This window comes from Pantherophis guttatus, chromosome 3, assembly GCF_059756535.1.
Source record: "Pantherophis guttatus breed Tessera chromosome 3, ASM5975653v1, whole genome shotgun sequence".
Taxonomy (NCBI): Eukaryota; Metazoa; Chordata; class Lepidosauria; order Squamata; family Colubridae; genus Pantherophis; species Pantherophis guttatus.
Genome location: NC_142065.1, coordinates 35923630 through 35950237, shown reverse-complemented (window position 1 = coordinate 35950237; position 26608 = coordinate 35923630). Strand labels below are relative to the sequence as shown.

The following is a 26608-nucleotide window of genomic DNA, read 5'->3' as shown; positions in this document are numbered from 1 at the left end:
TTTCTTGCATACACAGATGTGTTTTTAAGCAGAGTGCATTTAGTCTGCTGCCCCCAAAAGAGTCTATTCACGTGTAACAAAGATGTACGCAACATCAGTGAAGGGCCAATTTCCATGGAGTTCGGCAAGATTGTCTGCAGTGGGTAGCATTTGCATCTACAGCTTGACACAGAATTCTTGAATGTCTCCTTCGCAGGGAAACCAGCTTTTCATGGACTAAATGAAAAGGATATAATATAAGGGAGAGCTGCTTAGTGCTAGGTATGTACTGAGTTGGAATTTCTTTGTCATGCCTGAACAAGTATATTTGTTAGGTAGCAGTCCTCTGCATCCTACCTGAAAATGGCAGTTTGTGCACTACATTTACCTAGTGTGAACATAAAATCAACTTTTCTTTCTTTGCATGATGTGGACTTGGCTTATGTTGCCTACAAGATAGTTGCCTAATTTATGGTTCAGTGTAAGTGCCTCCCCCTCCCTTTTCTCTTTTTGGTTCCTTTGAGGAAGTATTGACTCCTGACAACAGCCTGGGCAAGGCCCTACAGTTTTCTTGGCAAAGTCCTGCAGAGATTATTTGCCATTGCCTGCTTCTTAGAGCTGAGAGGGAGTGACTGGCCCAAGGTCACCCAGCTGGCTTCGTGCCTAAGCTGGGACTAGAACTCAAACTCCCCCAGTTTCTAGCTTGATGCCTTTACCACTACACCAAACTATGGTAGCTCTCTAAACAGCCTTACTAAATTCAGCATTCTTACTAAAGTTTAATAGGATCTATTTCTGGATATCTGTATTTTTAAAAATTGAGAGAAAGAGCTAAATGAATTAGTCCTCTAAAAAAAAAACTCCTTAGACATACAGAAATATCATTCTGGCCTGCCACATTTGGCTGCCTTGGCTACATCCCATTTCTTGTTGCAGTCTGACCTTGTCCAGTCGTGTGCTCTGCTTTGACTGCTTTCCTCATTTTTTGCAGAACAGTTCGATCTGAATCCAAGTCCTAGAAGCATTAAAAAAGAAAGACTAAACATATGTTTTGTTCAGATTTATTACAATCAATTATATAAAGTTACCTTTGTAACTAAACAACCTGTTTGGATTACTGCAATACCCACTACATGAGGTTGCCCGTGAAGACCACCCAGAAGTTACAACTGATCCAGAATGCAGTGACATGAACTGTGCTGGGCGCCCTGAGATTTACCCATTACTCCTGTTCCACAAGTTGCATTGGCTCTCAGGTTTCCTCCAGGTGCAATTCAAGGTGCTAATATCTTTAAAGCCCTATATAGCATGGGACAAAGTTATCTGCAGGACTGTCTTGCTTGCAGCAGATAAAGTAGGCACATTGCAAGTCTTTTCCCTTAAACATTGCCATCTTGTGGATCCTTGGAAGCTTGCCTTTTCTGTTGCAGCCCTTGCCCTCCCTCCTTCCATTTCAAGGTGCTCCTACCCTTTTATCCTTCTGGAATGATTGCAAGATCTGACTCCAATACCCCAAGCAGTGGGATAAGTGAGGTGAGGTGAGATGAGAATGTGGGTTGTACCTGAGAAATAGGGTTGTAGTGCCAGGTTTCTCTGTTTTATTGTTTTCAGTTTTGTGACTGTATATATTTATGGGATGCAAGCTACCCAGAGTTAGTTTTAAAATGGGTAGCTATACAAATGCTGTAAATAAATAAATGCTGCAATTTTCTCTCCTGCACCTCAACATAAGAATAACCTCATCAGTTCTCAGCTTCTGAAGGTCTTTCAAGATCTGGTTTTACCCGCGGGATGAACTAGCGAGGTGGCTCCATTGCTATGAATGTCCCTTTGTCTAAAAAAACTATACAAACTACTAAAACAAGTATAATGTTTTAAATACTTATTAATGAAAATGATTTTGGGTATTTATTATTTTAGTTTGTTGTATTCTTCCCAGAATCACTTGTTTGTGAGATGGCTGATAATATATAAATATATAAATAAATACACTCATACTGGAAAGCATGGGTGAGAATTGCTAGTGATTTATTTTTGTGTGGAATGAAGATAGAGAAGTTTGTCACTGTACAGTTGGTGGAAGTTCAAGGTATGAACTAACTAGACAAGATTTTCTTATTTTATTTTTCTGTTGGTCAGACGGACAGCACTGAAATCATTAACTATATGATCTACAGGCAGAGAAATACTATTCAATCAGCACAAATAAGACCTATTATTTCTTGTGACTTAGATTACATATTATTTACCAAATTAAACCTTAAACTAAAAATAAATAAATAAAATAGTCAGTCCAAAATAAAACCTCAGCAATGTTCCACATGTGACAAATGTGAAAAATATCTTTAATGGAATAGTTATTGTAAACTAGAGTGGCTCTCAGAACTCTACACTGAAAACGGAGACATAAATAAAAATGAAGCAAACAAAAAATGTTCAGAAATGAAAAAAGAAAAAGAAAAACAGCAGTCTGCTGACATGCTGAATGGCAACAGAGGCAGGAAAATTGTGCACCTAAACTCTGAATTCTAGATAAAAACAGGGAGAGACAAAGAGTTATGTCTGAACAACCAATTCAAAGAAATTAAGGACAATAGAAAAACAGGAGGATAAAAAATAGTTTTTCTTAAAAAAAGTAAGAAAGTTACAGAAATCAAAGGAGGTAAGCACATACTATAAAAAGGGAAATATAAAGAGGTGGCACAACTCTAAAGAAAACAGAACAAAAGATTGTGAAAGCATAAATGCATGAAAAGATTTTATCACAGAACTTCAATCAGACATTCTGAGGGGAAAAGCTACCTGGGCCCTACAAAATATTGCTAATAACAAACCAGCAGGAGTTGATTAAATTCTAGAAGAATTATTTAAAATCTGACAACACGATGACATTAAAGTTCTACATGCAGGTATGGAATGCAGTGTCCAAAGGATTGGGAATATCAATTTATTTCCCAGAATCAAAAATTAACAGTGCTAAAACATGCTCAGTCGCACTATCTCACACACTACAATAGTAAGATAATGCCAGATAAAATAATGTCACAGTGCTAATTAAGAGGACTAACAATGAAGATAATGTGAACTTCACCAACGTTTCCTTTTCCTGATGCTACACGTTTTTCCCCTCCAAACTATTAATATTATTTTCTGGTTTCTGGTTTCCTGGCTATCAATTTTAAATTAAGTGTTACATCCTGTCCTAACTTTTAACAAACTTTTGATAGCTTTCAGGATCTGCTCAGCTCTTTACAAAATTTAACTAGCTACCCTTTCTAGAACCTTCTTCACAGTAAGTGTAGTGGCTATTGGGAAACTAAAATGAAAGATGTGCAACACATTTTAAAAGAGGAAATGAAAAAGTAAGAGGCAGAAATAGTTTAAAAAATCATAGGCAACAAATATTTACTGTAAACAATCTCTTCTATAGCTGTATAAAAAGTACCCTACCTAACTCTTATCCTTTTAAAAATGTCAATTATACATTTATCAGGTGCTTTCTCAGAATGAAGCCTCATTTATTTTCATGTGATTCATTCCCAAGTAATATTTTGAGAAGACCATAATCTGCCCTGATAAATTGTATATAAAGAGTTGTTGAAGTGCTGACATAGGGTGAGAGTAACAACTCAAGAAACATGCTGAATTCACTATGCCAAAGAGGCGTATCAACCTCTCTCCGGTTGTTCCCATGGGAATTCTGCAGTCATTAGATAAGACTCCAATTCATGGTATCTTCACTAATGAGATGAAACCCGTTAAGGCTCAGAGAAACTCTGTGCAGCTGTAAAGTCCTGTTACGGTCTGGCTCTAAACAGGGTAGCTGTACTGGACTCCTACAGTGCTTGTGGCATTTTAGGGACATTGATTATGGTCAAACTCTGGTACATCATTCATAACCCTTTCGTCAGCTTGGTTGGAAAATTTTAAATGGACTGTCAACCTCTGTGAGCATTCTGGAGGCACAGATAGACATTCATACTTTTAAAATAGAAATTGAATATTAGATTTTTTTTCAGTTTTTCAGGAACTTAATTTTTAATTATCAATTGCATTTTTATTATGTAAACTGCTTTGAGCTTTCATTTTTGAAACAGTAAGGTGTATATTATTTCACAAATAATAATTGGTTATATGTTAATAGGATGAAGTGAAATTTCCTGGTTCCTGTTTACCCCGCCCCACCCCCTCCAAAAGCAACCCAATAAATCATCAGCAACTGATTCAATCTAATTGTGTTGGCTTAAAGCCTCTTTCCCGATTCCTCCCTTACCTCCTCTAAGCTGCAAACCGAGTTCCTGCATTTGCCCATGTGGCTAGTAAAGGAGGAGGTTGTTGGAGAGCTCAGATCCTCTCGGGTTTGAGAGATAAAGTCTTGGACAGAAATCAGGTCCGGCATTCTTGTGTCTGAGGTGGATGGACGTAGCAAAGAAGCACACAGCCTTGGGCTATCCAGCAAAGTCACAGAGGTGGAATATCAGGCCACAGAAAAAAAGGGGAACAGGATTGAGAGGAAGCAGCTAAGGGTAGCTGAGAAGACCACAAACCTCTGAAAAGCAGAGCAGCAACTTGCTCACTCTCCCTCTGTAATTCTGCTTTCCTGTCCACACAGAGAGAACAGGACTTAAAGAAGTGCTCAGACTCATGCACTTTTCTACTATCTGATAATTGCCAATCTTGTGAGTTTCCCAGGCCATAGAGTGACTTGGAGAAGAGTATTTGGCAACCAATTCTCTTTAGGAAAATAGCAAAAATGCCTTTCTTCTGCCAAGCTTTTAAATTTTATTTTTTATATGTTTAAAATGTTCAACAGTCTCAAGTATTTTCATAAACAGAAAGGCACAATATACATTCCATAATAAATAAAAATAAATAAAATTATGCTAAAATACTTTTTTTGTTTAAAGTTAACTTTCTTTGAAAATTCCTGGATGCTGATTACTATTTGTACAGAGATATCATATATACATATGCAGACACCAAAGGTACCAAAGGATCATGTAATTTCGGTTCAGCACAGGACTTTTCAAATATTCAAAACCAAATCAAAGATATCTCCCATTGAACTCTAAATTCTTGTACCGTCTGTGGTCTGATCATTGAAATGAATTTGGTGTTCATATCTGTTCAAATCACTTCATTTAGTGCACTACTACCAGTAGATGCATACATATTGCTTACAACGCACTTTAGCTAAAACTATTTTGACACATATTTAGGAGCCAGTTGGGCCTTTGGAAATGAAAGATTAATCAATAACATGATTTGCAGAGCAATTTGGGTTCCTAAAAGTTTGATGTTGACAGCTATAAACTGATTTTTGATACCTTATTTTTTTTAAAAAATTGTGCAGTCTTGCATTGCATAGATTCCCCATCCCCACTATTTCAGAGCATGTACACACCTCCTCTGTCTCGTGCAACAAAAACCTGCAGCAGAATACAGTGCACTCATTTCATCTCATTGTTTATCAAACTGCACTGGTTCCCTATAAGCTTTCGGGTGCAATTCCAGCTGCCAACTATCTCCTATAACACTCTTCATCATGGCACAGCTCTTGGGACAGCTTGACTTTAATTATCTCTGCTCAGCCCAGAAACTCCAGTTGAGTGGACACATTTGGAGCCTAGACCAGTGGTTTGGTAGTAGGCTGATTACCCAGAAAAAGAACCAAAGTAAGAGTAGAAAACTTCCCTGGAGCCTAGAACAGATTATGTGGGACAATATTTCCAGTCTTTTGGTTATAAAACCAATGCTTTATGTTTGGCCATGTCCACCATAGATGGCATTCCATGAATAGATGACCCACAGACTCCATATTAGGAAAGCACTTACAATATGCTCTCATAATTGCCCAAATATCCAAAACTCATACAAGTTTGCATGCTCTTTTGATTAATAGGCCCTAAGGTATTGAAAAGCTATTTAACCCTACTATCTTTCTGTTTGTGAGTATTTATGTAGATGAATGTAGTTGGGTATTCTAGCAGTCTTAAGTGCTCTGATCCATAAATGGCAGTACAGTTCTAGCTCTCTCAAACTGAATATTGTGTTACTAGCTATTTGGTAGGCGTGGTTGGAGAGAGAAACCAAGCACACAAACAGGGTGTGCTTGGTTATCTACAAAGGTTGGTATAGATCGGACCTGCACAATGTTTGTGGGCTTCCATGGTAAAACTCACAAAGGATTGCACTTAATATTTCTAAAGATTCAACTAGACCTTAATGGCTTTTTGTGTCGTCAGTGCATCACCATAGCATTCTATGCACCGTGGTACAATATAACCCATGATATAGTAAGTATATGAGGAAACAAAGGTATAAATATAATTAAGTTGATCAAATCATTTTCTAAAGCCCACCCCTCCATGACTAAAATTGGTTTACTTGCATGGTACAGTACATAGTCTATTTTCCTATGTACTGTTATATAAACACAAAATACTAACAGTGACAAGTGATAATTTTTCCATAAATAAAATGCATCCCACTACTGCCTTATCACTTTGTGCTGTATAATATTGGGATTTTTTATAATATGTGTTTTGACTAATTGAAATTCATTTTCCCACAGAGATTTGATCTGGGAACACAGACAGCACCAGCATAAAACTGTTAATCTTCTTTCTATGACTAATTTGTAGTGCTTCTACACCTCCTTTGCTTCTTTTTATTTTATCCATAAAGTCCACAAAGTCTATTTTTCAATGAAATTTTATCTTCAGAACTATTGACAGGTGAAAACTTATTTCAGAGACTATTATGAATCCTATATGTGAGCAGCTTGTCTGCTCAGATAGAGGCAGTATTTCTTTCCAGCGGCAGATTCCTTTTCAAAATGCTGTACACACAATTAGGCAGCTATATTCTATGTTCTTTAAGATCGTTGATAGAAAGTCACTGTTGTCTTCCTTCTGTTCCTTTTATTAAATCCCAATACAGTATGCTGGGGAGGAAGAATAATTCTTTAGCCATTTATTATCTTCTCACTGATGTATCCAGGCATTGTGTAAAGAATAAGAACCAAGAATATGGTCACAATTGCAATTATCAGCAATGCAATGATGTACTTCTTGTATCGTTTCCAAATGAAGAAGACGAATGTTTTCATGGGGTTCACAAACCAGTTGAAGGATGTTTTGGGACGACTGGAAGAGAAAAAAAAGGGGGGGAGGGAGCAGAAAGTATGTTTTAGATGGGGGGGGAAGCTAACATTTAAAATAAACAAACCATATGCCCTGTTTTTTATGTAAGGTGGGTGACTATATAAATGTTTTAAATAAATAAATTTTACTCCCGCTGACTATACAGATGCTTGGGTTCATAAGGAGGCCGCTTCATCAAGCAGGAAGTTCTCTGGGTTCCTTCTTTAAAGGAAGCCCAGAAGCAGAACAAAAGGACAACAACTGTATCATTCTGTTGGCCAAAAGCAAGTGATATTCAGAGAAAAATTGCTTCTTATTCTGGAGACAGGATATAGTCATCACAAGTATACAATATTCTTTGCTTCAGCCCCGCAATCTGAAAAGCTAAGGATCTTCCAAACCATGTCTCCAGTTTTTAAGCTGAATATGTTTCAATTCAGTTACTGTAGTCTATTTAATTAGCAACATAAAGAGGCAATTTTAACAGTATGATAATTTTGGATATAAATTTATTCTTGGTAAATTTAGGCTCTCTCCCCTTTACTATTTTCCAACTATCTGGACCTGGAAATGATAGCATTAAAATATAAAAAAATAAAGTATATTTTATACCAATAAATGGTATTAATGGTACCATTTTGAGTGGGAGAGCAAGATTGGGGTATTTGTATGATAATCTGCAAATATTTATCACCACTTACTTGGGTTTTTCCAAGGGTTCTGGCTCCTTTCTCCCCAGACCAACTGGGTTTTTTTCAGCTTCCTCTATAGTCAATAACTGAAATTCAGCTTCTACTTTTCCCTGGAAAAAAAGCATACTGTGAAATAGCAGCTGATGTTTTCAAGTGTTTGCTTAGGAAAGGAAATACAGTGCAATGAACCAAAAAATTTCTCCAAGAAACACAATTTCCACAACAGTTGAAAGCAAATTAAACATAAAATTAATCAAATAAAATTTACTGCAAAGAATAAAAACCCATGTCTGTAGAATCAATATTAGAGAAATGGGAGAAGTCAGTTGATAGTCTTTAAGAACAACTGCCCTGATACCTAGAAAATGTGGTGGCTTCTGACAATATATGAGGCACCCATTCTTTTATGTACTGTGTTTCATGTTATGTGTGACAACATACCCCCCTTTAAAAACATTTTCTAGCAACATAAAGATATTTCTACTGTGCTCAAAGTAGTGCAGATCCATTTAATTCTAGATTGGGATCTTCTTGTAGGGTCACATCTGTCCATCTATTTCTTCTGTCCAGACTCCAGAGCATGGTTGGCAGGAAGCTTTTCTGATTATGAAGTTCATCTTTTCAAATTTCCTTTTCCCTGGATATTGGTTTGTTCTTTTCCCTGATGCAAAACACATTGGCATCAGCCCTTTGAAACTTTTTGTTTTGAATTCTTCTTTTTCCCTGTCAGGTTTTGGTTTAATACTGACAGTGCCACAAATATACAAGTTTCAAAGTATAGTCTGATGAAATTAAGACCTTTTTCCTAATATCTGGAAACTGAAGAGGGATTCACCCTGGTGTCTTCCTGTAAAAGGCAATTCTATAAGGAAGCATCACAATTGTCAGAAAACTATTGTTTTCCAGCTTCATCTCAGATAAAGAAGGAACTAGGAATAGGAAGATCAGGAAAACAGACATATTTTAAAGGAATGGGAACCCTAAAATAAAAGCGGGGTTTGTGCCTGTATACTACTCCTTAGCCTTTCAGGCACCACTTCAATGTTGCTGCATATTTTCTTACAGTTAAGATGAAGGTGTTCCCACTGGGATCTGAAAACTCAACATCTTCTGGCTTAACGGATCTCCTCCATTTCTTCTTCTTCTTCTTTTTCTTCTGCTTGGCCTCCCTCTCTTCCCTTTCAATGTCTTCCTCTCCTTTCAATTTAATGAAGGGCCACCACCCTTTCATTCGTTTATTTCGGAAGATAGAAAACCGTGGCATGGCCTTTTCCTTGGCCATCCTGATAGTGCACTGTTCTGAACTCTTAGCAGCTCTCACCATATCATTCAGCTTTAACTCAATGGCCCCTAGAAAGGTGCAAAAAACAGAGAATTGGATTTTTTAAAAAAATTACTGAGAATTATACTAATTTTGGTCACAGTTAGCATAAAACATAATTGCAGAAATCACAATATGACTGGATCTTAATGTCATCTTGTTGAATCCTGCTCAAATCAGAATCTTCTAACCATCAGCCTCCCAACAGCATGGCACAAGTAGAAAGATGCTTGTAAAATGTTTTGATCAAGTCACATGCTGAAAAAGAGGTCAAACAATCTGGGTTGGGGGAAATTGTGAACCCCCTTTTCTTCAAACTTCCTCTTAAAGATAGTACAAGAAGCCTATATTATGAGGCTGAAGAAATATTTTTCAGTCAATTCTTGAACAAAGCCTATCTACTACTAATCTTATGGCACTATAATTTGATAGAATTATGCACCATTATCACATCTGGTTAAATCTGGTGCTACTTGTTCAGTGATGATATACTGGCCGAAGGTAGCAGCTCCTCAGTGAAATAACTAGAGCACCTGATCTAACCCAATTGATCAGGCTGATCACTGTGTCCTCCTGGGAAAGAAGAAATGTAAAATGGCTTCCTTTTCTAATTGAGTTTTGTTTGAGCTATATGATCTTGGATTTTGTTGTTTTACTTTATCCCTGCATAACTCTCATATCTGGTGAAGTTCATTTCAGAGAACTTTCCACTTTCAAGCCTCACTCAGTTTGTTACTCAGAGCAGAGAATAAACTCATTTATAACCTTGTTTTATGCTGGAAAAGCTGTAATCACAGCAGGAAACTTGCAGTTGCTAACTATATACTGTATGTACACAATGTACCAACCCACATTGGACTAACTAGCATTATAGAATCCATCCGTGGTCTTTCTCTTTGGTTTCAGGTTTCTATCTGGTTTCAGGTTTCATCTGTTCTTGGTTCTTCTAGCTCTGATACTCACAGCTCTACAATGGCAACACAAAACATTCTGACCTCTTTTAAAAGCAGTTCCTGATGTTCATGTAGATTTTCCTATTTAGCTAAGAAAACTTACCCAGGGATACCAGAAATTGTTTAAAATTAAGGGACCCTCAACTGAACTGAAGCTTATTTCGACACATCCAAATAGTTATCCTGATAACAGTAGAGAAGTGGCTTGCCATTTTCTTCTTCTATGTTATTTCTTGACTTTTTAGCCTATTCTATTACCCTGGGATTTCTGGTGATCACCCAGCAAGAATTAAGCAGAGGCATCTGGTATTTTAATTGCTAAATAAATAGGCAAACAAAGGTAATACAGGTAGTTCTCAACTTACAACCACTCATTTAGTGACCATTCAAGCTTACAAGGTCACCAAACAAAGGAATTTGCAACTGGTCCTCACACTGACAGCCATTGCAAGATTCTCATAGTCATAGGATTAAAATTCAGATGCTTGGCAATCAGCATGCATTTATGATGGTTGCAGCATTCCAGGGTCATGTGATTGAGACCTTCCCAACCAGCTTCTTCAGACAAGCAAATTCAACTGGGAAAGCCAGATTCATTGAACGACTGGATGATTCACTTAACAACTGCAGTGATTAGCTTAACAACCATGGCAAACAAAACCCTCATAAAATCTGGCATGACTCACTTAACAACCTCCTTGCTTAGCAGTAGAAATTTTGGGTTGAATTGTGGTCATAAATCAAGGACTACTTGCAAATGAATGTAACTGATAGCCAAACAGACTCGATCAATGCTTCTGAACTCATAAAATCACCCTAGTGTTCTAGACCTCATGTTGTAATATCTTGGTAACCATTGGGTGGTGCTGTATATTCATTTTTCTCCTTTACTACTTCACCAATGATACAGATTTTTTTTATCTATAAATAGGTAAGGTGACTTTCGCTGCATATAGCTCCATAAAACATCCAAAACTGAACAAGGAGAAGAGGCACTTGCCAAATTGTCCCTGGCATTCTGGGACAGATCCTGTGAATAATAGTCTGGGAATTGAAGAAGTTCTTCTTTCCTGTTTCTGGCTCCCTCTTTATTTTATATTAACTTAGTAGAAGAACAGAACACCTTTAAAGTAGCAGGTCAAGTTCAGATAACCGGGAGACGGGAGAAATGCTCCCGGTTCGGACCGGATCACCCAATCTGGTAGCGATGGAGGCGGGTGATTCGGAGAACCAGTAGCAAAAATCCCTGCCCCCCCAATGCCCAGCTGAGCCGCACAATCATCAGAGGCTTTTTTTTTACTTTTAAAAGCATTTTTCCTACAACCTCTTCAGGCAAAAAATTCTTTTAAAAGTAAAAAAAAAAAAAGCCTCTGATGATCGTGCGGTTCAGCTGGGATCGTCAAAGGCTTTTAAAAGAAAAAAACCCTTTTTTTTCTTTTAAATGCCTCTGACGATCCAAGCTGAGTTGCCTGATCGGCAGAGGCTTTTTAAAAAACCTCTGCCGATCAGGCAACTCAGCTGGGATCGTCAGAGCCTTTTGAAAGCATTTTTTAATAACCTCTTCCCTGAAGAGGTTGTAGAAAAAATGGTTTTAAAAGTAAAAAAAAAAAAAATTAGCCACACCCACCCAGTCACATTACGCCTCCCACCAAGCCACGCCCACAGAACCGGTAGTAACAAATTTTAGATTTCACCACTGCTGGGAGAGAAATTATAGGTGATCTTTTTCTCCTAAATTTTCTCCTATTTGTGCCATGCATGCACGCACTAAAACAAGCTAACATTCCAATTCTGTACATTTAAAAGAATACCTAAGAAATCATTTGCTGAAATCCTGTCGTAGTCCCAGACCTGAAAGACTAGGACGGCTGGTTCACGGAATTCCGACTCCTCCAGAGAAAAAATAGAATCCTTCTTTTTGTAAGTTATCTCTTTCTCGGTTGGAAGGTAATCAAAGCGGAACACAAACCGCCAGTTGAAGTTGCCTTCCCCAGTCAAAGAATTAAAATGAACATCTGTTTCTTGCTTGTCTTTCTCCAGTCCTTTGATCCAGCTGCAGGAGAACTTTTTATTAGCATCTAGCAACATTTTAACATGAAGGCAGGTGATATAAGAACCTCTCCTAAAAGCAACCGGATTCAGCAGTACGGCAGGAATTCAAAAACAAGGATAGAAGCAGGCAATGCCAGACCCAGAGCAGTGTACAGGTAATCCTCGACTTCCAACGGTTCATTTAGTGACTGTTCAAAGTTACAACAACACTGAAAAAAATGACTTATGACCATTTTTCACACTTCTGACCTTTGTAGCATCCCCATGATCATGTGATCAAAATTCAGATGCTTGGCAACTGGTTCATACTTTTTTTTTTTTTTTTAATTTGATTTATATGCCGCCCTTCTCAGGAGACTCAGGGCGGCTTACAATGTGCTCAGCAATAGCCTTCATCCTTTTGTATATTTACACAAAGTCATACTTATGACTGTTGTTGGGTCCCAAGGTCATGTGATTTCCTTTTGCAATCTTTTGATAGCAAAATCAATGGTGAAGCCAGATTTATTTATTTATTTTATTGCAATTTATATGCCGCCCTTCTCCCGAAGGACTCAGGGCGGCTTACAAGATAAAAATTCAACAATATGAATTAAATATAAATTAAAATCTAATTAAAATTAATTAAAATTATTACAATGTAAAAACCCCCCTCAACGGGTCAGTCCATTTGATGAAAAAGCCACGTCTTCAGTTCGTGGCGGAAGGAGAGGAGGTCGGGGGCTGTCCTAAGCCCGGTGGGCAAACCATTCCAGAGGGTCGGCGTTCCCACAGAGAACGCTCTCCCCCTGGGGGCCGCCAGCTGACATTGTCTGACTGACGGCACCCTGAGGAGGCCCGCTCTGTGAAAGCGCACAAGACGATGGGAGGATGGCAGAAGATGGTCCTGCAAGTACCCCAGGCCTAAGCCATGGTTAAGATTCACTTAACATGTTACTAGCTTATCAACTGCAGTGATTCACATAACAACTGTGGCAAGAAAGGACGTAAAAGGGGGCAAAATTAACTTAAGAAATGTTTCACTTTACAGTGGAAATTTTATTCTCAATTGTAGTTGTAAGTCGAGGACTACCTATACATCCTAAATAAGGTAACAGTGTAGGAAGGAATGGAGATTTGTTCATTCAAGCCCCAAAGTTATATGTCTCAATTGCCCACCCTCTAGCCTCCATCACATTAAAAATATCCACATTTTTATATATAGGTAGTCCTCGATTTATAGCCATTTTGTTTAGTGACCATTCAAAGTTATAGTGACACTGAAAAAAAGTGACTTATGACCGGTTTTCACACTAAAACTGTTGCAGCATCTCGATGGTCACATCATCAGAATTCAGGTGCTTGGCAACTGGCGTATATTCATGACAGTTGCACTGCCCCGGGGTCATGTGATTTGTAACCTTCCCAGCTGGCTTCCGACAAGCAGAGTCATTGAGGAAGCTGGATTCACTGAATAACCGCATGATTTCTTTAACAACTGCGGTAATTCTCTTAATGACTGTGGCAAAAATGATCATAAAATTGGGCACAATTCACTTAACAATTGTCTTGCTTAACAATGGAAATTTGGGGCTCCACTACGGGTGTAAGTCGAGGATTACCTTCAAAGGATAGACAGTGTATTTTCATATGCAAGCTTGAAAAAAAAGCAGCAGCAGCATTATTTCGGTGCCCCAAGCCAAAATCTATATCAGTAGAGTAATATTTGCTATGAAAATGAAAAATCATGTTGCATTTATTTATTTGTTTGTTTGTTTGTTTGTTTGTTTTAGAAAATTTATATTGCCGCCTATTCGCACATGGCGACTCAAGGCGGCTTACACAAATATAAAAACATTGTATCTGAGTGGCGCAGCAGACTAATGCTGTTAAAAGGTAGTATTTAGCTTCCAGCTGCGTGCAATTACTGTGAGTTCAATTCTCACCAGGCTCAAGGTTGACTCAGCTTTCCATCCTTTCTAAGGTAGGTAAAAGAAGGACCTGGTTTGTGCGGGCAAAAAGCTGACTTTGTATAAAATATACAAAAGTATGAAGGCTATTGCTTAACGCCTTGTAAGCCGCCCTGAGTCTCTGGAGAAGGGCGGCATATAAATCAATATATATATATATATTAAAACTAATAGAAGAAAATAATCAAATAATAAATTAATAAAATAATAGTTCCCCACCCCTCCCCTATCCTGGTGAAAACACATCACACAAGCCATTTAATGGGCTCCACCCTGCTCTGGATCCCCCAGGCCCACTGGCAGAACCAGGTCTTTAGTGCCTTCCTAAAGAGTGTTAGAGTGGGGGCTAGTCTATCTCTGGGGGAATCATGTTCCAGAAAGCGGGAGCCACCATGGAGAAGGCCCTTCTTTTGGGTCCTACCAGGTAGGACCTAGGGTCTTACCTAGGTCCTAGCTAGGTAGGGTCCTACCTAGGGGATGGGACCCACAACATTCCTTGCCTCCCTGCTCTAGTGGGTGGGGTAGATGTGACCAGCCATAGATGGTCCCGCGGATAAACTATTAAATTGATTAACTCCCAAATAGCAAGGAAAAATCCACAAATTGAGAGTGGGCTAAAGTTCACATTATACAAAGTGCTGTTTCTTTAAAAACCCAAAAGTAACCATGTAGCAGGAGGAATTTGTATCAAGATAATTATGAATTAACCTTTCACATACAAGTGCAATCTATTAAAGTCCAATTCACACATTTAATGAAACAGAAAGGATGGCCCAGGAGCAGATTTCTGGTTGTTTTAACCTATCCCCGCAAATGCACCTTTTGACATATATGTCACTGGAAATTTCTCCTGTTATTGGATTGACATCATCAAGAATCACATCATCTGTATTCCAGATAATGACACGTAGTTCATAACTGGGAAAGAAGAAGAAAAAACCAAAGACAATAATGATTTTCTTGCAAATCCTGAGTAATTTGTTGCTTGATCTGTTAATTAATTGCAAAAATGCATTCAAGATGTGGGGCAGTGAATCCCCTTGCCAGGAGCCTTGGCACAAAAAAAACCTCTTTGACAAACAAACCCTTACAGTAATTGCAGATTTTCTGCATTTGTTTTAATGCTAAAATAGCATGCATTCAATGTGATTTCCATGGTTTCCATATTAGAATTACCGATTCTTTTCATATAGCATTGAATTAATCTAAATTTGGCTTTAGCCTGATAGTCACTCCATTAATTCTGAGACAAGATACAGCTGGATATTCCTCTTGCTTTATTATGCATTTATTACTTTCCATTCTTAACAGCATATTACCCACAAGTGTGCACTTTTCCCCTTGAAAAACCATCCAGATGAAATTAACTGTAGTGAATCTGTTATTCTGTAACTGTTTTCCAGAATATTAAGTGCACTTTTCACTCATATGCAACATGATGCAATTTGCAGTTGGAAAGTAGATAAAAGTTTAAATGTTTGCAGCATCAGAGAATTTCAAATCTTTACCCGATGCGCAATATACTGGTACCCAACCAATTCTATAATGGTAAAATAAGCATTGATTCAGATTCCTTTTCACAGAGATCCCTCCCTACCTGATTGGAAGTCGTGGTTTGATGTTGACAGGTGGTGGCGCAGGGACATCATTTGGAAACATGTCAATCCACATGTGGAGAGAACCCTGGAGAAACAAGAACAACAAAAAGTCACTTGACAATGTTCTCTCCTTTGTTGGTCAATAGCCTAAGTTGTGTGGTATTATTCCATGCATCTGTGTTTTTACACTGCAACTTGGGAATTGCGGTGTGAAGAGAGATTAAGACAATGAGCTGTCATAGATCGCAAAATTGGAAAGAAAAAAAAAAACCACCCAGGAAGAAGATAATGGCAAACCATATTTATAATCATGCGTATACTGCCATATCTATAAAGTCACCAGGAACTGAGCTTGACTTGGGCAGAGTAACTGTATCAACCAGGGATGGGTTCTACTTACCTTTACTACCAGTTCGCAATGGGGCCCCGCGCATGCTCTTCGGTGCATGCGCAGAAGCATTCTGATGATGTCAGGGTTGGTGGGTGAAGCCTCCCGCCGGTTTTACCCTAGGACCGGTGCGAACTCGGGGCAACCCACCACTGGTATCAACCCATATTGCTATGATTGTGCTAGAGCAGCCTTCTGTCCTCAGAAGATTATTACGGGAGTTGAAATCCCATAACACAAGGTATATGCTAGAAAGGACCTCGCTAGACAGCAGGCCATGCATGTGTTCCTAAAAATATTTTGCAGGCAACAGCTGCTACGTTACAGATACATATGTAAATGTTGGATGCAAAATATAACGGTGCTATAGTATGTATAAATCAACTTTCTGCTTTACCTGGAGAATACCGGGGTTATCTGGATTGTAAATGGATCGAACTTCCACGTGTTCTGGTACTAATTTGCATCCATACTCGGGCATTTCATCCCAGTGTTGAAGAACATGCAAAGCCTTGTGCTCATCATAGGCAGACCAGGTTTCGTCATTATTTTCTTTGTTGTCTTTTGCCAAGGCTTCTGAAATATAACAAAACACAGAGTCCCAACCGGCACTTCTTCAAGTCTGGATTCAATTCAGTAATTAATGTGATATATGAGATTTCTAATCATGCACTCATTTTCAATTTCTAATTATGTATCCATAGTAGTGCCACTGAATTTGGAAAAATATCCCAGTTAGTGGGAATTAATATTTTAACATTTTCCTGCTGAAAGAGTTAGGATGTGTGATACACACATCGCTCTCCCTCCCTCTCTCTCTCTCTCTCTCTCTCACACACACACACACACACACACACACACAAATATATCTGCATATATTTGGATAAATAAACATATCCAAATATATTCATATACATATATGTGGGTGGGTGAGTGTTCAAATAAAAAGATGTTCAACTGACTTGGGGATAGTTTGAAATAAATTTAGGATAGTACTCTAAGGCTCTTTAGGAAAAATAGGTGCATGAATCATAATACTTGGTAAGTGTTGTAAGCATGACTGTGTTTACTTAAAACAGCTTAACAAATACAGGTAATGTAATACTCAATTTATGACTGCAACTGGGACCAGAGTGTCTGTCACTAAGCAGCATGGTCATTAAGCGAGTCATGCTCAATTTTATCACTTTTATGCTGTGCTAAAAGTGTTTATGCTGTCACTAAGCAAATCCTGCTTCCTCCATTGATTTTCTTGTCAGAAACCCTCTGAGAATGTTGCAAATAGCAATTACATGATCCTGGGACGTTGCAGTCATCAAAAATACATGCCTGAATTTTGCTCACATGACTAGCAGGGCCCTACAATAGTCATATACGTGCAAGGCCTGATCATAAATCCTTTTTTTCAGTGCCATCATATTTTCAAATGGTCATTAAACAAATGGCTCTAAGTCAAAGACTACCTGTAAAACTCTCTAAATTTACACAGTAATGCAGAGAAGAAGCTAAACCAAATCTTCAGACAAACAACTTTGTGGCTTTGGGTGATGTCTGAAGCAGATATAACCTCTCCGTTGAAACTTAGCTTCACTTAATTATGATAAAATTAAGGAACATCACTTGCTTAAATTCCCCAAAGAAAGTGATAAAATGTGACAAAATTAAAGATAGATATCGATATATAGATATGCCTTCTGCAGCAGAATAAATTGGGAGCAAGTAGAAATGGACCATGGTCCCAATTAGAAAAGATTGTGGTACTAGCTGAAGTCAAATACTTCTGAGATCACTAGGCAATGGAAATCTGTTCTAGCAATTACAAAGATTTCAAATTAAGACTCTGCATAAATAATCAGGATTACGTGGAAATGAATGTTCAGCTTTGGAAATAAGTATCTAGCACTGTTGAAATAAAAAAAAAATATCAAAGGTATGTACCATTACCTTCAGGAAAAGCTTCAGGGGGGATTTTAAAAATCTTGTTATTTACTTTGACTTCCTCTGCCCTGTATTCAGCTGAGGGGAGTGCGTTCTTCTTGCATAGACTTTCCAATATATGCGTGGGTTTGAAAGCATCTCGCCATATATTGTAGCCTTCTCTGTAACAAATGATTAGATATGGGTAAGTTGCATTTTAACAAGTTTAGATTAGATATGAAACTGGTTTATTAGTGCTGGCATTCCTATAGGGCAGAAAGCATTGGGTCTTAAGCTCTGTTGACAAAGCTACAGAATACTAATAAAATGAGAGAGGGATTCAGTCACCTTGACGGCTCCTATAATACGTACGTATCATATTGTGAGGCCACTCCACAATTGGCTCTGTGGTTGCTGTAGAATCGGTTCTCCAAGTCAATTTTGGTCTCCCCAATTAAATCATCAGATCCAACTAAATCATGGTCAAATATTGATATAGTGAGTTCTGATTCTATAGGAAATGATATCGAAAGCTCCAGTACTCTAAATATGAGATAGAAAGAAAATAATATCAGTGGGAGATAGCAAGTAAAGACAGAACATAACAAAATAGCTTCTGTACAATAATCATTTTATTGCTTGCTATAGCAGCATTTCATTTAACTTGTATTTATGAACATAAATGCCAAAATAAAAGGAGTACCAGCTGGATGGATCCATTGGCATAATGTTAAAGATTATTCTTTCATTTTAAAGTTCCTGGTCCACCTTCCTTCTTTGTTTTTTTAAATAGTCAGATAAGTAGCAGACCCTTGCAATTGTTTTACTTTTTACTAGCAATTTGCTTTCTTTTACTCCTATTTTCATGAGCATATTAGGCAGATATAACCTCAGATTCCCTCTATCTGTGCTGAAAGGTTGTTATCTTCTAGTTCATTGGTCATGTCAGTGTCCATCCTTGGAATACTTCAACTTTCTCATTTCTCTACATTACCAGACATACAGAAAGCTCCACTATCAGCCCTAAAGAATCCATGCATATAAACTTAGCTGATGCTATGAACACATATTATTGTATTTTTATGCCCATAACAAATGGGTACATTCTTCTGAAATAGAGAAAAATCTTCTGGTAAGACAAGAATCAATTTAGAGAAGATGTAACTGATATAAGATAAAAACATATCCTTACTCTCCAAAAACTGGATTGAGCTGTTTTGGGATATATCGATCCTTGGTGTCTTTTTGTTGTTGGCCAATCTTAACCACAAGATAGGGATCTGCTTTGCCATTGGGATCTGCTGGTGTCAAATTAGTTGCCTAAAGAAACAGCAACATGTGATATGGTGACAGAATACAAAAGCATGGGAGAAAAAGAATTCTACAAATTCATGTGGAATCAATATAATGGAATTTCATGCATGTTGTGGTAAATCTATATTTTCCCATCTGAAAAAAGGCTTAAATTGCTTACAAGTGCATTTTTCTTAATGCCATTGCCTTGGAGAGTTCATGGTTTGTAAACAGCATCTTCCATATTTAACTCTCCTATATTTTCCCAATCCTGGATCTATTTTCCTAACAGGAAAACAATCTACAAGGTAGGGGCAAGAACATTATTAGGAATTCTTCATTTGAAAATACCCAATCTTAGAATGTCAGAAGAATGTTCTGTAATAATATTTTACTTTTCAATTTATGAAAGAATGGCACTAAACCATAAGTAGGGAGCCATAAGTAAATATGTAAGTAATGCCCAGAGTTGGAATAATAACAGAATCTCTGTTATTTCAGTAACAGAGATTGTGCTTTGGAAATCAACTTCTGCTGTGTACCTCAAGAAACATTAGAATCCTAAATCTGTATTTCTGTATATGAAGTCAAAATACTTACTTTGACAATATAAATTCTGACAAGAACCTTGATGGGTCTATTTCTGGGGATGCCTTGGGAGATCTTATGTTCTGGACCTGCCTCTTCAGCTCGATAAACATAGAATGAACCCTGCAGTAGAAGGAGTTGAGAAGAACATGCTGTTTATGTATTTTTTTCTAGTAATTTATATTTTGAAAAACCCTATTGCTGAGAAGAAGCTATTCACTTCTCCTAGCAGAATATATCTGACTTTTAATTAATTAATATTTATTTATTCAATATGGAGGTCACCTGACTCCAACCCAGTTTCAACAGTTCACAGTGGAATAACTTATAAGCAACAACAAAAAAACAACAACCATGAAGTATTAACCTGAACAACTATAAAAGTGCAAAATTCTTACAATATAGCAATCCAAACAACAATGCAAATATAAATAGCCATCCTACCCCAAGCCCAGGATAAACAGCCAGTTTTCAATATTTTCTAGAATAACATCCACCTAGGAACCATACAGACCTCAGGAAGAACCTAATTTCAGAGACCAGAGAACACATACTTCCTGGGTCCTGAAATATGGCACTATTTAATCAAGGGTGACCTGGAATATGTCCACTCTGCCAATTCATACCAGATTGGTAGAAGCTGTAGAAGGCAGTACCTTTATAGGTAATAACCCAATAACCCTTGAATCACACCCAAAAGCACACCGGCAACCACTGCAGGTCATGGAGCAAAGATCCTATGTTAAACCCATCATATTCTGAACTAGTTGAAGCTTTGGAATGAATGTCCTGCAATAACAGATTGTATTAAAATAGACTTTCTTTCAGATTAGCAATCATATTCCCAAATTAGGATTTGGATCCCATTTTTACCTATTGCAAAAAAAAGTTCACCGTTTGTAAAAAAGAAAGAAAAAAAAAAAAGAGTATTTCCAGACTGCAGCAATAGGAATCTGTCTTAAGAACTATGGAAAGCACAGAGCAAAGATTCTGGGTGATCATTCCATTAAAGTCAATGAGGCTTACATTTTATAAAGGAATGAGTAAGACTGAACTGACGAGCCCCTATGCCAAACTGATCAGTATTAATAGGAATAAATTCACTGCCATTACTACTTTGGGAACAAAATCAAATGGTATTAATAAATATAATTCAAAAGATTCCTACCTTGTATTTCCCAACAAATTTTTCTTCCTCATTCCCATCTTCATCTTCATTAGCTTTTCCACGATGAAGTGGAAAAATACATAACCAGTCCTCAAAATTGTCAAACTCATTCTCTAGTTCTGAACTATAAATCTGGAATAAAAATGTGCACTATGGTAATTGAACATAACCCAAATGAGAACAGAACAGAAAACCTATTGCAATCAAAGAAAAATTTTGTAATGACAGATTCACTGTTTGATTTTTTTTTTGCTGCTCCTTATCCTGTTCCTTTTTATGTTATATCCTGTTCCTATGGTGCTCAAAATTCATGTTATCAGTCAGAGATATAGGTAGTATTCTATTTCAATAGATACAGGTGATATAGATAATTCTATAAAAGAAGGCTAGGTACCATTCTGTCCCAGAAATACAAACAACTCCCTCTAAATCATTTTCTGCAGTTCTTGGAACTCTTTCTGATCACAATTGACTGAAAACTGGTAGTAGGTTTTCTGACATTTTGAGAGAGAAAACATTGAAGTATAGCACAGACCAGTCGTGAAATTCAATTTTTTTACTACGTTCTGTAGGTGTGGCTTGGTGGGCGTGGCAGGGGAAGGATACTGCAAAATCTCCATTCCCACCCCACTCCTGGGGGAAGGATATTACAAAATCTCCATTCCCACCCCACTCTCGGACAGCCAGAGGTGGTATTTGCCGGTTCTCCGAACTACTCAAAATTTCCGCTACCAGTTCTCCAGAACCTGTCAGAACCTGCTGAATTTCACCGCTGGCACAAACTCCTTCCATGTGAAAAAACTAGAACTGCTTCAGTAAATATACTAAATTTAGCTAAATTTGTAGATTTGATGTCAATCAAATTATTTCTTTTTTTTTGTACAAAGACTTACCTTTAATGTTGCTATAAGTTTCCTTTTTGGGCGGACTGGCTCGGCTTCAACAACTATTTCATCCTCTACCTCCTCATCAAGAGAAGCAGCATTCAGGTTCCCTCCATCTAAAGAAGATAACAACAAATTAAAGGGGTCTTCTCCTCAGCTCACAATGTTAGGTGCTGGCTGCAATGATTCTGAGTACTCGGGTAAAGTTAATGACTTAATTTACTTTTTGGTTTTCTTTATTACATCCATTTTACTTCTATTTAGAATAGTGATCTCTTCCAACTGTTAAGAGCAAAACTCATCCACCCGATTTGGCTACATTTCTCTTTTTTCTTCTAGCAGAGAGAATTGAATGTTGGTATAGCAAGAGCCTGCTTGGATAGATGAATCAGATGACACCACAACTACTTGGCACTTTAGAGATAGCAGAAATTTTGGGATAATGATCTGAGGTTGTAGGTAGGGGATCAACCATTGATTTGGTGTTTAGATACAATATTGGTTCATTCTATTGATGTGCACAAAGACAGTGTTGGTCTCTTTCCGGTAAGGAAAGCTGAAACTTCAAATAGGTAATAATCTGGAGAAATGCTGTCTCTAGCATTCTCCTGCCCTGGTGTCTGCTGGGCCAATATAATTCCTCCTGGGTATGCTAGGAAGATGGAAGGTGTGATTTAACACATTGGGAAGATACGGAGTTAAGGAATGCCGTTCTATAACATGATTAGCTCACCTGCATCATTTGCGTCATCCTCTTCTTCATCACTAAGAGACTGCAAAAGAGAATGGCCTTTAACTGAGTTATAACAGATGTCAATCAGACTTACCATTTTACGGTCTTACAGTTTTCTAATAATGAAGATTCTTATAGTTTTCTAATGTGAGTTTTACAGTAAAATGCTAGAAATTAATAAATGCTGCACTCGAAACACTGATTATTTAATAACCTATATGGATATTCAGCATTCTTTTTCTTTTCTTTTCCTCTAATTTTAAATTATTTTGTGTGAGAGCCTTTTCTTCTTACTTATTCTATAGAGTTATTATTATTTTTTTTATTAAATTTTTATACCGCCCTTCTCCCGAAGGACTCAGGGCGGTGAACAGCCAGGATTAAAATACATTATGAATAACAGGACAAAGTTTTCATAGAACTTGAAAAAATGCAGGCAGTGCAGTCCTACACAGTAATTAAATCGCACTGAGAACAAATCCTAGGTTTATTGATAAGAGATTGCAGCCCATTTCTATTTGGAAAATCAGTTAATGCATTGAAGAGCAAAGACAGCAGCATAGGGGAAAAATAAATTCATAATCTAGATTAAATCAACATGAGCTCTGTTTTACCTAACAAAACCAGACCTATTTTAGGAGATTTTACTGTTTAAACAGCCCCGTTATCTTCTAGTATCCCAACTTTACACTTTATAATTAATGTTAAAAGGGACAGGTAATCCAACTCAGTCCCGTATCTCATTATAATACAATATAAATTATACTGTAAGGTTCATGATTACCTGTTTATTTAATTCCTTTAATGATTCATAGTACTTGGACCACCAATCCAATTCTTCCTTCTCAGGCTTTTCCTCCTCAAATTCTTCCTCTTTCGGTACCAATTTATCAATAGGGATTTTTTTCAGTGGTGCCTGAATATAAATGACATAAAATTCCATCCATTATGTGGAAATGTAGAACAATCTTGTTGAACCTCTCCAACAACTAGATGATTACTTCATAAAATCCATATATCAATCCTGAATCCTGACATTATCTCATCATTACTGTCAAGGTAAGAAGGTTATTAAGAAAGTGGTCAACCTGAAGCTCCAAAGGGTCCTGAATGGAAGTAGATTATCTGGATCTCTTTCAAACTAGGATTATGCAATACTGAGAGATTTTAATTATGCTTGCTAATGACTTCGGGTGGGCTCAGAATAGGGATAGTGCATCCATCCTAGTCCTCCTTGATCTGCATTGAGGGGTTGGAAGGTGGGGGAGGGAGAAAGTGGTCTAGCCCAAAACCTTTGCTTTGTGTATATCTCAGGGCTCTACTCTCTACCCTCTCCAGTTTAATATGTATATTAGATAATAAAGCTGTTCAGGGGAGTGATCTTTTGACATAGGGTGCAGTATCTTAGCATGCTAATAACACTTAATTGTAAATCATGGCCCCAATCATCCAAATGAAGCAGTTTGGAGGTCTTGGGGATCTGATAGGAAAGAACAGATTTCAGCTTCACCATTCCAAGAACAATTAGCTGTGAATTTGGGGCCCTAGGGAGATAAATTCATCCTTAAATCTGGATGGGATTGCACTGCCTCACTTGGATTCACCCTATAATCTGGAGGTCCTTTGTACAACTTTGTTTGTATGCTACTTGCACTTGTTCCTGGATCTGGCAGGGGGGAGGTTCCTGATCACTGTCACTCAGAAATATTTTGGAACTCACCCAGCTGAATTCATTCCTAAGGCAGAATTAGAACTCATAGTTTCCTGATTTCTAGACTGATACCTTAAACAGTGCCTCAAAGTGGTTCTTAAAATATTTTAGGTTCCTTTTTATTTGTTTGTTTTCATGCATTTCTCATTTATATTTCCTTCTTTGCTATTTAATTGGTGCCATCATGTCAATGTTTTTTCCAAAACATCCATGTATGTATTATACAACCAATATTACAGAATCTCTTGTTAGAGTAAACCTGAAATGTTGCTGCACTCACCTTGACAAGCTTGAGGGGATTAGCTTTGCTTCCTAGGTCTCCAGCAGCTGCACCAATATTTATTACTGTCTGCCCAGCAGCTGCACCAATATTTATTACTGTCTGTCCAGCAGTTGCACCAAAGTTCATCACTTTTCGGGAGATATTTGGTTTATCTGACGCTTTCCTTTCTGAAATAAAATATATTAACCACATGTTTAATGCAAATACATTCTAAGTGTGACCCGTCAGGACATTCCTTTATATGACAAAGATAATTTACAAAGCAGATGCTTTACTCTTATATCCCAATGTATTATACCAGGAGTGTCAAACTCAGGTTGTCACATTGTTGTCACGTGACACATCGTGACTTTTCTGCCCTTCACTAAAACGGGGCTGGGCATGGCCAGTGCGTGACCCATGGGCCACAAGTTTGACACCCCCGCATTACACTCTATTTCATTTCATTGGATAATGTCCTAAATAAATAATGTCAGCAACAGAGTGGTCAATGCCTAGAATGCACTACCTGACTCTGTGGTTTCCCAAAACCCCCCAAAATTTTAACCTTAGACTGGCTACTGTAGACCTCACCCCATTCCTAAGAGATCTGTAAGGGGCGTGCATAAGAGCACCAGCGTGCCTACCATCCCTGTCCTAATGTTCCCTTTAATTGTATTCATTTTATATATTCAATTCATGCTTATACTTATATATATTATCTAATACGTACTCGACAAATAAATAAAATAAAATAAATAAAAAATAAAAAAACTCTAAAAGCTCACTCTTGGGGGGGTTATCTGTTTCCTCTTCCATCTCATCTACTTCTTTAGGAGCAAATTTCATAATATGAGAAACTATGTGAGTTCCCACGAGGACAGAGCGTCCAAAGGCTCTCTTCTCCACCACAAAGACACTGAGAGGTGGATGTAAGTACACCTGTTCTGGAAGTTCCTATTTAAAAAAAAGTCAAGCAAATGAATTTCAGAACAATCCATAGTATTTCTAAGATAAGTAGATTATTATGATGTTTCACTGAATTTCCACTGTTTCAATAGCAGAAGTATACGTTTCTTTTCTTGATCAGATATCCAGTAATTCAATAGGCAGATTGCCATCAGACATTTCCACTGAAACTCAGCTATATAGGATTCCCAATGTTTATAAAAGGAAGAAAACAATATTTAACAAAAAGATATGCATGTGAATGCTATAAAAGATAACGGTCCTTCCTGTAATGGCAACGTGAAAGACTATTGTTATTTTGAGGAGTTTAGTGACATATTTTGTTTTTTCCTTTTTTTTGAGAAAAGCCTAGAAGTTTAGAGCTCATTCTGAGCTAACCTGCTCGCTTTTTTACTTATATTACTGAATAAAGGAGAAGGGGCAATTTTGTAGCTTCAAAGCTTTTCTCACTGTGAAAGTTTTATACTTTCGATTCCCATTCCAGAATCATGTATTATCACGTCAAGATCAGGTCTTAGAGTCTATGACCATAGCAGCTTGCAAGAGATTTGGGTATCATTTTGCTTAGTATGTATGCTTTTTAAATCTGTTTGCTTGAGCTAATGAAGAGACTTAAAATCCCTTTATTTGTTTGTATGTTCATTGTTTCTGGAACCAAGAGAATCAATTATCCGGGTACCTGATCACTGCCCTGACACTCAACAAAACATTTCCTAAATCATATTTGTACAACTCCAGCTTGATTAGTTCTATTACAATTATCTTAACTTTTGGGATCTACCTCCCAGTTATCACTTACCACATTAACAAATTTAACAAGTTCATTGAAATTGGGGTTCTCTTTGTAAGTTGTGATCACTTCTGATTCCACTTTCTTTCCAGCACATTCAATTATCACCTGCGGATGGTCAACCTCAAATAGGTTCACACGTTTCAGATCTCTCAGGCCCCAAAACAAGATCTAAGAAAGAGACAAATAAATGTCTTAGGTCAGAATGAGGCCAAG

At 37.6% G+C, this 26608-nt stretch overlaps 2 protein-coding genes across 3 annotated transcripts in view; both read right to left on the bottom strand.

Annotated features, from left to right (window-relative positions):
* Positions 1–4459, bottom strand: part of LOC117664375 (arf-GAP with SH3 domain, ANK repeat and PH domain-containing protein 1-like) — a 38876-nt gene extending 34417 nt beyond the window's left edge. For both annotated transcript variants that reach the window (XM_034415282.2, XM_034415283.2), the window contains exons 1-2: positions 4253–4459; positions 922–994 (exon numbers count right to left, since the gene is read on the bottom strand). In XM_034415282.2, coding sequence (XP_034271173.2) covers positions 922–994; positions 4253–4378 — 199 coding nt within the window. In that variant the 5' untranslated portion in view covers positions 4379–4459. The remainder of the gene's footprint in view (positions 1–921; positions 995–4252) is intronic.
* An 862-nt stretch (positions 4460–5321) lies between these two features.
* LOC117663718 (fer-1-like protein 4) overlaps positions 5322–26608 on the bottom strand; it is a 56936-nt gene continuing 35649 nt past the window's right edge. The window contains exons 28-45 of the mRNA XM_034414124.3: positions 26402–26563; positions 25422–25590; positions 24652–24821; positions 23445–23576; positions 22661–22700; positions 21937–22043; positions 21044–21175; positions 19888–19998; positions 19187–19314; positions 18367–18537; positions 18022–18176; positions 16475–16653; positions 15689–15774; positions 14911–15009; positions 11902–12143; positions 8880–9166; positions 7826–7926; positions 5322–7127 (exon numbers count right to left, since the gene is read on the bottom strand). Coding sequence (XP_034270015.2) covers positions 6947–7127; positions 7826–7926; positions 8880–9166; positions 11902–12143; positions 14911–15009; positions 15689–15774; positions 16475–16653; positions 18022–18176; positions 18367–18537; positions 19187–19314; positions 19888–19998; positions 21044–21175; positions 21937–22043; positions 22661–22700; positions 23445–23576; positions 24652–24821; positions 25422–25590; positions 26402–26563 — 2652 coding nt within the window. The 3' untranslated portion in view covers positions 5322–6946. The remainder of the gene's footprint in view (positions 7128–7825; positions 7927–8879; positions 9167–11901; positions 12144–14910; positions 15010–15688; positions 15775–16474; positions 16654–18021; positions 18177–18366; positions 18538–19186; positions 19315–19887; positions 19999–21043; positions 21176–21936; positions 22044–22660; positions 22701–23444; positions 23577–24651; positions 24822–25421; positions 25591–26401; positions 26564–26608) is intronic.